Genomic DNA, 12,602 nt, shown 5'->3' with positions numbered 1-12,602 from the left:
ATCTGATATTTCTGTGTTTTGGAAAAGTGGTCTGGAAGGCATTAGAGGTAATCCCTCAGCCCGGCCTCTGACACTTCTCGACTTACCGACTGTGCCCCCTTGACCCCGAGTGACCTCCCCCCCCCCCCCCCCCCCACCACCACCACCTCATGCAGCTCACTCGCTTCTCCCTTCTCGCAGCACGTCGGCTGCGATCGAGTCCTCGGCTCGGACGTTCGCGAGGACCGATGCCGGAACTGCGGGGGCGACGGGAGCAGCTGCGTGTCGGTGGAGGGACTCTTCAACGACTCGCTGCCGGAAGGAGGTACACAACTAACACACTCGAGCCGCCGTCATCGCACTCATAGACATGACATAGCCAATATGCATTTCAACAATCTTTTTCTTGACATATACAAACATACAACATACCCTCTCCACCTACACCCACCTAGAGTACATGAAAATAAATACTTAAACATAAATACAAAGGAGGAGGATCTCATTCATGTTCTTTTGGGAGTTTCTGCCACGGGTTTCTGCACATGGAGATGATTTCATTAGCGGGCGAGAAGAGTGTTTTAAAAGTATATTTGGAAAATACAAACATACAACATACCCACTCGACCCACTCGTACACCCACCTAGAGTACAAATAAATACATAAAAATAAATACAATACAGGATCTCATTCATTTTCTTTCTGCACATGGAGATAAAAATGTTGTGTTTCGAAAATTGCTTCTTCTTCCGAATCGGCTCACGTGAGGCGTTTACCATGAGAGGTCATGCGACATAATTGCACCGCCGTCCCAAAAAATTGCACATGCAACATTTGGATTCTGATGCTCTGTGGACTGTGAACGCATCTTGGAAAGCTGCCTCGCAACGCGAGTTACGATACCCCAGACATTCAAAATGTATCGTCTAATTGTCTGTTCTCATGCAAACTCCGTCCACAGCAGCATCCTGTTACAGTTATTTATTTCATAAAAGCCAACACAACCCCACAAAGCTGCAGGAGATGTGCTTAGAGATCAATTATGTATATTCAACAGTTGATGAGAGTTGATGTAGCCAATATTTAAAGTTGGCAAAACAGATAGTAACAGTCACTAGTCTTCTCCATCACTGTGTCCACTTTCAGCTGTTTCTTTTTATTACAATGCCAATTAATTATTGTATTGTCCTATTGGACAGGCTTGCGAGTTGCATCAATATAGTTGTTGACAGGAAGATGTAATTGTGTATCATCTGCATATAAATGATACAAGATATTTTCTCTTCCAGTTACGTGAGCACAGGAATCATATAGAATAGAATAGGGCCCAGAATCGACCCCTGAGGTACACCGCAAGTTTCATAGATGAGTTTAACAGACACATATTTAAGAAATAAGATGTTTTGATCAACAGTGCCATGATTATGACGAGTAAAGTCAGGCGTGAGATACAAAGTGGATGTTTGAATGAAGGTCTACACATCTGGAGATGAAGATAACACTCGTATTTTAAACAATATTTAATTGAAGTCAACTCAATATCACATGCGAATGTAAAACATCAACCATCGCTGAGCCATATATTTATCCGCCAGCCACCCAGTGACACGTGGCAGACAGATTTAGGTGAGGTCCGACCAGTGTGGCTTGAGGTCCAGCTGCTTTTGCGTCTATTCTGGGCGACATTTCTCCTCGCAACACCGACTTTCGAGATTCTCACCCAACTGTCAACACCCGTCACCCCCATCCAGGATTCCTCCGAAGGGACGCACCCTGAGCAGGCAGCTGAGCTCTCCACCACAGCGACCAGGCCGGCCTGTCAACCCCGGCTGAGGTCTCAACTACCCTCAAAATAGCGGACATTATTGTTGGCCTTCAAAAACAAAATCAGTTAGCAGAGCTAAAGTCGAAGTGTCGGCTGTTTAGTTGTGTGTTTTTTGATCTGCTATTTTTAAAGATGTGCTCCCCGGGGATTTAGTGTTGCACTTCCTCGACGTTTGGGGGATTGCAAATGTAGTTGGTCACCACAACACCCGGTGTTCAAAAGTCTGGTTTTGTTAAGGGAGCATCTAAGAGCATTATGGGTCGGGCACTGATGTTGGGAGATAAGGTGCTGCGCCACAAAGGTACTTTATGCTATATGTGATGTTTGTTGCATTATTCTCTGAAAGTCCAGAGGCCGTACAAACAAAATGTACTGCGAGGACGCAAGAAGACAAAGAGAGTAATTGGCGAAACACAACGTCATGAACCGACCTCAATAATGCAGACGAGGATATGAAATAACTGTCAACTCATGTCTCATATTCATGGACTACTTTATTTCCTTGGTTCCAGCCCTGTAAAGAAACAAGCTGAGAATGACATGCATTTTAAAGGGTTAGATATCCTGTAAATGATTTGATTTGGCTGGCAAAAATATGTACCTAACCTCATATTTGTAGGCTGTTTCTATGAGTGTTATTAGCGCCTATATCTGTGAAGTAACAAAAGTGCACATGCTTCACTGCAGCGACCATGAACTACATTTCTAGTTCACCCCAAAGGTGAACTCAGAGCGGGGACTAAAGGCTTATTCTGGACACAGAAAGATTTATAACTGGCAGAATCCATTAGTCATTTCTATAACAAGCTTTTGATTTCTCTGAACTCCTAAAACCTTTAGCCAGTGATTCTCCTCTCTGCTCAAGGGATTTAAGTCTGGTCTTGGATGACGGCAAACTATAAAACCGACACTGTAAAACAGAAATAAAAGACATGAATGAGAAATGGAGTTTCTTACATCCCAGAAAAGTGAAAGTTGGGATTTCTTAAAGTTGCAGGATTATTGAATTTCTGCTCTGTGCAGCTGAAGGTTTACAAGCTCCTTTGCTCTGTTTCTACCGGACAGGTTTGTGATCCTTACCAGAGGGACACGACATTCTCGCACATTTCTTATCTCTGTGTTTGTCTCTGAGGCCAAATACCTCGAGCTCTGTCTAATAATGTTCAACGCCTCCATCTAGAAACTCAGAGCAGGGTCAGTTCAACCTCGTAAAGCTCCACGGAGAAGTCACGAGCCAAAAAACCTCTCCTTTCCTCTTGTGGTCAAAGCTTTGAAAGGAATTATTTAATTCCTCCTTTTTTTTTCTCCTAGTGAGGCTACTAATTATTTACAGGGCTGCAATGGTTGGATAACAGAGCGGAGCTGAGGAGACGAGCGTAAAAAAAAAAGTGTACAAGAGACCAAAACAGATGGCGGGAAGAGAGAGAAGAGGAGAAGCCGGCTCAGCGCTCGCTCTCTAGCAAAGAGCCGAACAGCTGAGGCCGGCCGCCCAGGAATGCAGCTGGAATCTGAAGCCTCTGCTTAGTCCGTCGGCATCCCACTGAGCTAAACACTACTTATGCATCGATCTCGACCCCCCCAGAGAATAAACCGCCTTCACCTTCCTTTAATTTTTGCACTTTGTGTGTCTCAGGTTACGAAGAGGTGGTCAGAATCCCGAAAGGATCCGTGTTCATCCACATACAAGAGCTCAACATCTCCCTCAACTACCTTGGTAAGAAGATATCCAAGCTAACGTTTAGTGTAAATGTCTGTCACAGTAAGTAGTTCAAGAAAGATGGAAGGACCCACACCGCTGCCACGACACTAACTGGTGCTGTTGTGTTTTCTTTTGATGCTCGTTTGAACGTCCTAATCCCTCTGGAAATACTTCAAAATGTACATGAGAGGCTCAATATCAGTTTACTATCTCTGCATTCAACAGACCATTTCACTGTGAAAAGCACGAGTGTTACTAATAACACGATGATAGCTCATTGCCATGAAGGCGCTTCTGTTTCAGGATCCTGCCATTGTTCTTTTCTCATTTCCCAATGTTGCGCCTCCTTGATTTCTTTCCTCGCCTCGCGTCCTAGTCCTAGTCCTAGTCCTAGTCCCGCCAAAGGGAGATGCGAGCAGACGAGGCAAGGAAGAGACAAGAATAAAGGCGGAGTCGAGACGACGGGCATTTAACAAATGAGACGTCCGCGCCTCGAGTTGGCGTTTTAATACGACGTCATATTAAATATGAGGTGTGGCTCGGCCGATGTTTAGTTCTCCAGCTGTACTTCATGATCTGTGTCAGATGAGCACAAGCGTGTTCAAACTTATATATTTTCTCTTAGATACTTTATTAATCCCCAAGCGGAAATTTGTTGTCATGAAAATTCAATTAAATGTAAACAGAGTGTGCAAAATATGTCAAATATATACACACAATAGAATACGAATAACTGCTTTTAATTAAATTCACAATGTGGTTTGTGTGTCACGCCTCTTTTTTTTTTGTTTACGTGTGCTGAAAACACTTCCGCAGAGGATACGCCGGTGTTTCCTCGCTCATAGCTTCTCCACTAAACCTCCTTAATCCTCGATCCACGCGCATGCACCATAACTGGAACACTTATATTATTATTATTATTATTATTAAAGACACCTGTGCTTCAGCTGATGTCATAACAAATAAAACAGAGGACGCGTCACAGCTGTTATTTTAAAAAGAAAATCATGAATATCGGGAATCTATGACAGCTTCGTTATCTGACTCTTCTACAAGTTGCTCGAGAAATTGCTGCAAATTACTGTTATTATTATAATTTTTACTTTGTACGCAGGATAACTCTCCGCTTTAGTGTTTTGTAGGTCCTGCGTACCTGAATCCAATTATTACCCATATTTGCTGTTTATATTGTTTCTAATTGGGATGAAGAAAACCTCTGTTGAGTATTTTAACATAAAATTGTTCGATTGTGTTGAATTAAAAAATATGTATATGTACAGCGAGTCCAACAGACCCACAACACCTGCTGCGTAACACAAAAATAAACACCGTACAAGGGTTAATAAACATCACAGTACTGATTTCTGAGACAGAGCTAATATTAATCTAACTGTCATACAACAAATAAGACAATGTCGCAGGATTCTTCTTATGGCGATGATTTAGAGACATTATTCCATTTATTTTGTCGACTTTTACCGTTTACTGTTTTCCCTAAAAGTCTTTCTCCCTCTCCTCTGTGTCCAGTGCTGAAGAGTAAAGGAGACCAGTATTTTATCAATGGGAAGCTGACCATCGACACGCCTCGCAGGTTCGACGTCGCCGGCACCACCTTCCACTACAGGCGGCCCACCGACGGACCCGAAACCCTCGAAGCTCTGGGGCCGACCAACATGACCCTGATCGTCATGGTGAGAATGGAAAGAAACCCCCAAAGCAGGTCTTCAGAGAGACGTCGCGTTAAAAAAAAGTTCATTGTCATCGTCTTGTCGAATGGCTGGTCGTGTGTGTGTGTGTGTGTGTGTGTGTGTTTAGGTGCTGGTGCGGGAGGAGAACCCAGGGATCCACTATCGCTTCAACCCGCCGCTGAACAGGGAACCTCTCACCGGCTTCGCATGGCACTACACGTCCTGGTCGCGCTGCTCCGCCGTCTGCGCTGGAGGTAGAAACACACAAACACACACTGACGCACAAGCCAGCTGTCCCTTGCAGTGTGAGCCTGTTGCATTATCCTAAATAAATAACTTCTACATGCCTACACCCAATCCTAACTTATTGGTAACCTTAATGCAATGATTTCAAACTGTGGGGCGCGACCCTCTAGTGGGGCGCGGAGGTATTACAGGTGAGGTGTGGGGGGGATGCAGATCCTTTTTTTTTTTAAGAATCCTTTCTTAATCCCACAGTGGGGGAATTATTCTCTGCATGTTACCCGTCATCCTTAGTAATTGAGCAGCTTTGTGCTGCTGTGAAGCTCTGGGGCTTCAGTGCCTTGCTCAAGGACACTTCAACATGAAACTATTGGGAGAAAACAGGGATCAAACCGGCTTCCTTGGTCATCTTTTTGCCAAATATGAGTTATTATTCGCACATATATAACTTTATTTGCATTGATTTAACAAGGTGATTGCACATGTTATTAGTTTTTGTCGGATGGAGCGATCTGGTTTACCTGAAAGGGATTTATTTATCTTCCTGCAGCGTGATTGAACCCGCTCGCTTGGGGCAGATGATGGTCATATAAAGGTTGAGGGTTAAATGGCTCAAACATGTATTTGGTAACCATTTGTCATGGATCTGGAGTGTTTGTGGAGTTCATGTTGACACAAAGCCCACTTTCTTCTCCGGCCTTTGTGAGTTAATGATCCATGCTGCTTTACCTGATAAGAGCGTATTTTCTCCTTCAGCTCATGCTAATGCTCTGAAAGAGCACTGATGGGAGGGGGGGGGGGGGGTATTTGTTTGGTTGTGTAGTTTAAATATCGACAATTTTTATCCAGAATCCACAGTCTCCAACTTCAAGTCAGTAAAATGGTGTCACCGTGTTATGCATGACAGCTTTCTAACAGATATATGAGTAGTACACGCATGGTCCTCGATCCAAAGAGCCACAGTCTATAACACCGAACATTAAAGAATGAACGCCGAGGCGCGCGTTGTTCTCCCGGTAACGCCCTTGTGTGTCTTTGTCCCGTGCCGCTCAGGTGTGCAGACGCAGCAGGTTGTGTGTCGGAAGCAGGCAGATCACTCAGTCGCCTACAATCACTTCTGTGACAAGAAGAACAAACCCAAAGAGAAGAGAAGAACCTGCAACACGGAGCCGTGCTCCCCATCGTGAGTCCTGGGAGACAAATGTATTTCTTGAAGAATCTTTCCTTTTAAACCCTTTTTTTAAACTTGTCATTACAATTGTAGTGTTTCACTATTTGCATTTAATGCTAGTTATTATGTTCAGGTTTCATTCGACTATAACACTTCGTAACAGCTATAAAAATAGACATACTTTGCTGTTAAAACATTACACATCCTGTCGTCTTGATTTACTCTTTTGGTGCATCTATTCTCGTGTGTGTGTGTGTGTGTTTTCTAACTGTTTTACCGCCTATGTGTGCGCACTAGTGTTCCCTAACTTTGTACATGTGTTAGTGGGCTTTTTCTGTCTGATTCAACCTGTGGGTCCTGCTCTGTACAGTTATAATGTTCACCCTGTGTCGCGTAACGCAAATGAGGAAACTAAAAACGAAAAGGCCCCTCTCTGCCGCTAGCTGGTGGACGGGAGGCTGGTCGGAGTGCAGTCGCAGCTGCAACAGCGGCCTGCAGACGCGGGAGGTGTTGTGCAAAAGGAGGATCTCTGTGACGGAGGAGAAGGTCTTGGACGACTCGGCCTGCACGACGCCGCGCCCTTCTCTCACCGAGCCCTGCAGCAACCAGAGCTGCCCCCCCGAGTGGATGGCCCTGGACTGGTCAGAGGTAAGCAGACGTCAGAGCTCTCCCATGCCGCATGTGGTTTGAGTTTTGTTTTTTTTAGTAAACAGATGGCCACATCTCAAACCAATACTCCGAGTTTTCTGCAGAATTCCTTTCAGATGAATTGAACCTACGACGCTCAAACATTCGCCAGGAGAAAGTTAGAGACCCTAACTGGGGAAATGCACAACGCCGGCACATGAATTACAATGCACATGTTGTGTTCATGGATACATGTTGTTACCCTCGTCGTATTCCCAGACCTATTTTTCATTCTGAACCTGCGTTTGAGGAGTTTTACGGTGGGTTTCGTGTCCTTGCAGACGTGCAAATTATACTTCTAAGACGTCCAGCTACGGCGTGCCTAAAAATTTCCATTTTCTCTTACCTTACTGGACTTTGTTCTCACAGTTCAGGACGAATTGAAACCAAATGAAATGGTGTCAGAAGCGCTACAGCGTTCAACTTTTCGTCATGTGTGTACCGTAGCGATGGCACACACAGAAGAGGAATTATGTCCAGCTGGCTTACAGGAACGGAGCCGGCTCTCGACTCGGTTTCTTGTACAACTGCTGCCCTCTACTGAGTGAATCAGGAAGATTTATTTGCGTCTGCTTATGACCGCATTGACCCCCTGCTGCACCCTCCCATCGCCTCCGTCTCCTTTCCTTCCCGCCTGATGTTTGTGCTCCCTCTCTCTTCGCTCCTCTGTCCTGCAGTGTACGCCCAGCTGCGGTCCCGGCTACAGGCACCGTGTGGTCTTGTGCAAGAGGGGGGAGAGCGGCGACAACCTCCCGGAGTCCAAATGCTCCAAACACGGCCGGCCCACCTCCAGGGTGCGCTGTAACCTGCAGCGATGCCCTCCCCCTCAGTGGGTGACGGGTCCCTGGGGAGAGGTAACGCAGGCTTTTGGTTCATTAGATAAGATAAGATAATCCTTTATTAGCCCCTCAGTGGGGAAATTACAGGATTACAGCAGCACTGCTCACAGTAAATAAAGATAAAGATCAAGTAGTATAAATAAACAGTAATAAAACTGAATTTTAAAAAATTAAACAGGAAGAAGAATAAAATAAAATAAGTAAGTGTGTATAAAAGTATTGCACAATAAGTCAAAATGTGATATACAAGTATTGCACCAGGCGATGCTTGGTCCTACACATGGTTACAGTGGGACGTTGTTGTACAACTCAATACCCGTTGTGTACTTAAATGCAACCCCCCCGATGTCTTAGTGCTCTGCCAGGTGTGGTCTGGGTCAGGAGATGCGCTCGGTTCAGTGTCTGACCCCCAACGGCCAGCCGTCCAACGAGTGTCTGGAGCATCAGCGGCCGGCGGCCATGCAGCAGTGCAAGAGCAAATGTGACCTCAGTCTGCCCATCAGCACAGACAACCCCGAAGGTCAGAGGTCAAATCATTGCTCCTCCTCCTCATCATGTGTCATTTAAAGAAGGACATCGAAGGAATGTTCCTGTCAAGAAAAGCCATCGACTCAAATTCAACGTCAAAACTTTGAACCCCACACTGAAAAAGTCATAAATGATGACTCATCAAATGATGACTCATTCGTTAGTCGGCCTCTCCTCGTTGATTACATCTGTAGTAAACACAAATCTCAATGTTTATATACAAATTAATATGTTTAAACATTTGTAAGCCGACTCCAGTGGAGTACTACATACTGTACATATCCATTCAGTGTATGTTTATAGAACATTAGCAGACAGAATAATACATCTTAAAACACATATATACACAAAATGTGGCATATATGTTTTTTTTTTCCCTCAAACATCAAGAAGTTGATTCATTAATTATTTAATCCACAGGCCAAATGTCGGGAGGATTTATGTCATTCCATACAAGTCGTATAAGTCTGAACAATAAAGGTGCATAAAAGTGACAATATTCTTGGTACTTTGATTACAATCCAGCACTGTTTCTATAAAGAGAAGTGAAACACATTAATGAAGCTGTTCTGTGTGTGTGTGTGTGTGTGTGTGTCTTCCCTGCAGAGTGTAAAGATGTGAACACTGTGGCCTACTGCCCCCTGGTGCTCAGGTTCAAGTTTTGCAGCCGGCCATATTTCCGACAAATGTGCTGCAAGACCTGCCAGGGACACTGACCTGGACTCTGTGTGTCGCTCGCAGCATCCAGCTGAAGCCTGAAGCGCTGAGCCTGGTGACAGCAGCCCCTCACACGTCCTCTATCAGAGGGGTGTGAGATCTAACTGGGACCCTGTGAGACTGACAACTGGTCCTGTTTCCGCTAAAGTGGGACCTTTATTTTTTTTTTCCTCCCCCCAGCCAGAATCCAGCTCAAACCGGACGACTCCGCAGGCCGAGCTGGGCCCAAAAAATGGCCTCGGCTGAGTTTTACATTCCACTGGAGGGAGGGCTGCTGAAACCTGGAGAAACAGAGAGAGAGAGAGAGTAATTTACCTCCATCGTCTGTCTTTCCACTGATCCCTCTGTTGTAATATTTTGGTGCTACTATATTTCTCCTGGTCGCAGTACTCTCTTAAACCTGTAGTGTAAACAGGCGATATTTGTTTAGTTCTAAAAAGAAAAAGAAAAATCCACTTTGTAAAGAAAATAATTTTCCAGATATTTTTTTTGCCCATGAAGAAGAATATCTAATGCTATAAAATGAAAGATGTGTCTCTACGTTATCTACTAGTTGTTCTACGCGTCCACATTGTTTCACGCTTTGTTCCGTATCTTCATTCGATTCCTCGCTGTAATCCCGCTGAAGTATGAGCAGAGTTTGATTTGCACAGCGGCGGCAGTCAGAGGACTGACGTGTCTTATGTTTGACTCGGTGTCTCCGTGGAAGCTATGAACGTCTCGCTGCAGTGAACGTGCCGTAGTCTTGCCATTTTAGGGTAGTTTTGCTTCAATGTTATCACTCCTTCAGTAAAACAGAACTTCATGCTGCACAGGACACACACACACACACACAAAAACACTGCCTTAGTAATAATGTGAGGGAAGCCAGTGCTTACTGACATTTTTTTAGATTAATGGATGCTATTTTGTGGCGGCATGTGCGTAAAAATCTTCAAAAAAGGAACTTTTTAACAGCTTGGCTCGGTGTCATAATCTGGAAATCCATCAGCGCTGTCGTTGCTTTCTTTTTTTTTTTGTTGGATGTCTTTCGCCACATGTTACGACTCATTCGACAGCACCAGTGAGTTTTACTGTGAGTGGATTTCAGAGCACAGTCAGACACAGTTGAGGAACAGGAGGAGGAGGAGGAGAGACTTCTGACACTGCTTTTCACACACCATTTTATAGCAGGAATGTTAATCTAATAATAGATTTACACACCCATAAACATCTGACTTCTCTGCGGCACCGAGCTGATGTATTCATGGCAGTCTGAAATTGTCCATCGGGCCAGCTGTAAAACGTTGAACTTAAAGCTCATTCGAAGTCGTCTTCCAGGGTGATACTCGCTGGCTTTCTGGGCCACACGGGGGCGCCAGAAACAAGTCACGAAAACAACATTGACATATTGCCTTTAAAGTTGACACTGGGAGCAAACAGTTGCTCATCGTCACCATTTATGGAGCAACATTATCATTTATCTAAAGTCCAAAATCCGTTTTTTTGTCTCTACCAACTGGAAATATCTGACCATCCTATAATGTTTGAGGGGAGTTGCAGACGTGATTATTCTGTGTAGATTAATCACTACGAGTGATCTTCATTTCATACATTGGTGTCTTAAGCATATAGATTACGGCTGCTCATGAATTAATGGACTGAGTGTAAAGTAATCAGTAATATGATTAATATCTCACCCTAAAGGTCCGTCTCCCTGCTATTACACAGAAAACGTGTCACATGACCTACATTTTGGTAGATCTGAGTTAAAAAAAAAAAGCAGTTTCAGCTGTTTCTTACTTTTAGAAAGGCTGCGCAGAGGTCGGTCCTCTCTGTGACGTCCACTGTGGTCTGATGTCTCTTCACCACCTGAAAGCAGCTCTGTGTAACAACACATCATTTCATTGTAAAGAAGCTACAGTTTGTCTTCGAGGGGATGAGCTGCAATGTTGTTGTTTTTATTCTTGTGGTGCTTTTGGTTTTGATTGGTGCTATTAGTTCACTGTTATCATTTTAATAATTGTGCTTTTTAATTATTTTTGATCAATCAATTTGAGCCGTGATATTACTAATCTGCAAAGCCGGACCCTTCGCCCACGATGCGCCAACTTTGAGTTTCTTTGATCCATTTCTTTCGAGACTATATGCTTTTAATTTACACTCTGACTTTGGTTTATGTCGCCTCAAAATCCCTAAATTGTCGCTCACCGTGCAAATTGCAGAATTATGTCAAATACTGGAACAATTTCTGAAGGTTCACTGTCCAAAAATATAGTCAGTTCCAAGCTAAATTAAGGAGGATAACCTATTTGTGAGGCATTGAACAAACATTTGGGACAGATTTTGGGTGCTAAGACCCTGAGTTGGATCTCAAAAAGTCAAAAGGTTTGCCATCCATAGGAGCAGAGAAACAGGATTTAATATTAAATGTTCATACAGTTCATTTGTACGGCACAGATAACTCACCCCAGGAGTGAACACGTTGAACATCCATTTGTATAACTTTCAGTTGCACATAAAGTTCCAGAAGATATTCCTTGTTTCAGTGTCTCAACGGCATTTCTTTCTCTGTATCTACCTGTGCCTCTAATTAAGGTTCACACTAAGAAGTGAGCCTGTTTTATCTGAGTAAATAAGAGGAACAGTACCGGTAGTTGTTGTTTTGTCACATGCTAATTATAACTTGTACTGTATGTTTTCAATACTATAGAAGATGACTCCATTTTGTCCCCCCATGTACATCTGTTTAAAAGGAAATATTAAATTGATTAAACATGGTGCATTGTCGATTCTAAGAAATACGATTTGGTCATTTGCGCCGTCTGTCCTCAGTTTACTTGTACTTCTCCTGAAACGGCACACGTCAGGATCCAGACGGAGGTTGAGCTCATCGCTCATCTATTTTTGGATTTGACTGCCTTCATGGAAAAGATGAAGCAAGAACTTCCTTTCGGTCTGAATGAATGAGACGTCCTCGTCAATCGGACTCTGGTGGACAAAAAAAGGGGTCAGCTGATTGCATTTATTCGCTCGTTTCTACCCTCTTTCTTGACAGAACAAAAACAACACAACTTGCTAATGTGTCAGTCTAATTAGTTTAAGAAAACTTTACATGGTTAAAGTGAGCGTCCCCAAAATAGCAGCATTAAAAAACCTTTTATGACTCGTGGTATCACAGAAAGAACAGATTATTTCTTTGATTTTTTGAGACATTCAACTGCTGACAGGTGTAATACACATAAG

At 43.7% G+C, this 12,602-nt stretch overlaps 1 protein-coding gene across 3 annotated transcripts in view; it reads left to right on the top strand.

The window, feature by feature from the left end:
* adamts10 (ADAM metallopeptidase with thrombospondin type 1 motif, 10) overlaps nucleotides 1-12,106 on the top strand; it is a 42,356-nt gene extending 30,250 nt beyond the window's left edge. For 2 of the 3 annotated variants that reach the window (XM_068590067.1, XM_068590068.1), the window contains 9 exons: nucleotides 181-304; nucleotides 3,439-3,519; nucleotides 5,032-5,195; nucleotides 5,320-5,446; nucleotides 6,489-6,618; nucleotides 7,050-7,254; nucleotides 7,971-8,147; nucleotides 8,487-8,652; nucleotides 9,267-12,106. In XM_068590067.1, the coding sequence (XP_068446168.1) occupies nucleotides 181-304; nucleotides 3,439-3,519; nucleotides 5,032-5,195; nucleotides 5,320-5,446; nucleotides 6,489-6,618; nucleotides 7,050-7,254; nucleotides 7,971-8,147; nucleotides 8,487-8,652; nucleotides 9,267-9,376 (1,284 nt within the window). In that variant the 3' untranslated portion in view covers nucleotides 9,377-12,106. Of the gene's footprint in view, nucleotides 1-180; nucleotides 305-3,438; nucleotides 3,520-5,031; nucleotides 5,196-5,319; nucleotides 5,447-6,488; nucleotides 6,619-7,049; nucleotides 7,255-7,970; nucleotides 8,148-8,486; nucleotides 8,653-9,080; nucleotides 9,141-9,266 lie in introns of all 3 variants that reach the window. The other variant, XM_068590066.1, reaches the window with a different exon arrangement.
* Nucleotides 12,107-12,602: the final 496 nt, after the last annotated feature.

The sequence above is a fragment of the Clinocottus analis genome, unplaced genomic scaffold (assembly GCF_023055335.1).
Source record: "Clinocottus analis isolate CAN_PGR_092001 unplaced genomic scaffold, fCliAna1.0.p SCAF_23, whole genome shotgun sequence".
NCBI classification, from domain to species: domain Eukaryota; kingdom Metazoa; phylum Chordata; class Actinopteri; order Perciformes; family Cottidae; genus Clinocottus; species Clinocottus analis.
This window is presented reverse-complemented; position numbering and strand designations above follow the sequence as displayed.